Source organism: Miscanthus floridulus, unplaced genomic scaffold (genome assembly GCF_019320115.1).
Source record: "Miscanthus floridulus cultivar M001 unplaced genomic scaffold, ASM1932011v1 os_2475_1_2, whole genome shotgun sequence".
Classification (NCBI taxonomy): Eukaryota; Viridiplantae; Streptophyta; class Magnoliopsida; order Poales; family Poaceae; genus Miscanthus; species Miscanthus floridulus.
The window spans coordinates 26,409-27,686 of NW_027098319.1; the positions used below are offsets into that span (position 1 = coordinate 26,409).

Sequence of the window (1,278 nt, forward strand, 5' to 3'; positions counted from 1 at the left end):
GGGGAGACCTCTTTCACAGTTATCATGGATTTCGGTGGGACGATCAAGGTTTTAAATCTCCGGCTACAGCCTCCGCTATCTCCGGCTATAGCTGTCTAAGAACGATTTAGCTAAGTTTTTTCATGTACAAGTTAGCCCTTAGTTGCCGCTATAGTCCGATATAGCCGGCTATAGCCTGTTTTGGGACATAGAAAGCTAAATGGCTTAGCCAGCTATTTAAAACCACGGGGACGATCCAACCTTTTTTCAGGTACAGGCACCACTCTCAGTTTCACCAGCCCACATGAGGGATCCTAGCCCGTTAATCATGTTTTGATTGTATGCTTAATATAACTCAGGGATCAACTGTTGCTAGCATGACGGTCGTGTTACCTAGTGTGAGGGTTTTATCTTTATCTGATGTGAAACTTTGTTTGGATGCGGCTGTTAATTTAGTGAAGTGCTTTCCCCGCTTGGAGAGGTTGTACATCAAGGTGACTCACTGTACCAAATTGTGCATGCATCAGCATTTTTGGTCAATTTGTACTATATGTATCAATGATTTTGTTTCTAATGCCTAGGTTGACCATTGACATCATTTGTATGTTCACTTTGCTTTTGCAGGCACAAGCTGTTTGGTTGAAAGATGTGTCGTATCTTAAATGCCAAAAACTTATTGCCACCCTTGACATTCGTGTGAGGAAAATTGTGCTGGTAAACTATGAAGGAAGCAAGTCACATATTAACTTTGTCAAGCTTTTTGTATCAAATTACAGAGTGTTGGAGTCACTGAGGCTTGAGTTAGCAGTCAAGAATGTTAGCGACGTGTGGATTGCAAGACAACATAAGCGGCTCCATATCGAAAAGAGGGCTTCAAGGGGTGCACAGATCGATTTTGTATCCCCTAACATATCGAAAAGAGTCAAGAATGTTCCACCTGATGACCTCCTAGTTGCTAAGCAAGTACATGGTCTGTCAACCGACCCTTTTCAAAGATTTCACTAGTTGGTCTAATGGTATTTGGCTTTCAAGCTGGATGAATATTCAGTTAGATTTATCTTGCAGTGTGCTGATATGTATTATCTCCTTTCCGTGGACACTATGGTTTGTCAACCCATGATTTTGTGCTATATTTTGTTTTGAACAGACAAAGACTCATTGATATGTCAATTGTTAGTTTCCCACCTAGTTTTCATTGTGATTATTGCTGTTCGTATGTATCCCATCAAATAATATATTGTTGTTTCCTCACAAAAATAAAACCTCTTTGGTAAACCATAAGGCCCATGCCGATATTAT

General features: G+C 40.5%; 1 protein-coding gene across 1 annotated transcript; it reads left to right on the plus strand.

The window, feature by feature from the left end:
• Positions 1 to 220: 220 nt before the first annotated feature.
• LOC136535001 (uncharacterized) lies at positions 221 to 1,063 on the plus strand (the record flags this gene model as incomplete). Its single annotated transcript, XM_066527350.1, has 3 exons — positions 221 to 250; positions 339 to 473; positions 604 to 1,063. Coding segments are annotated over 3 exons (546 nt in total), but the record flags the coding sequence as incomplete, so codon positions are not given.
• Positions 1,064 to 1,278: the final 215 nt, after the last annotated feature.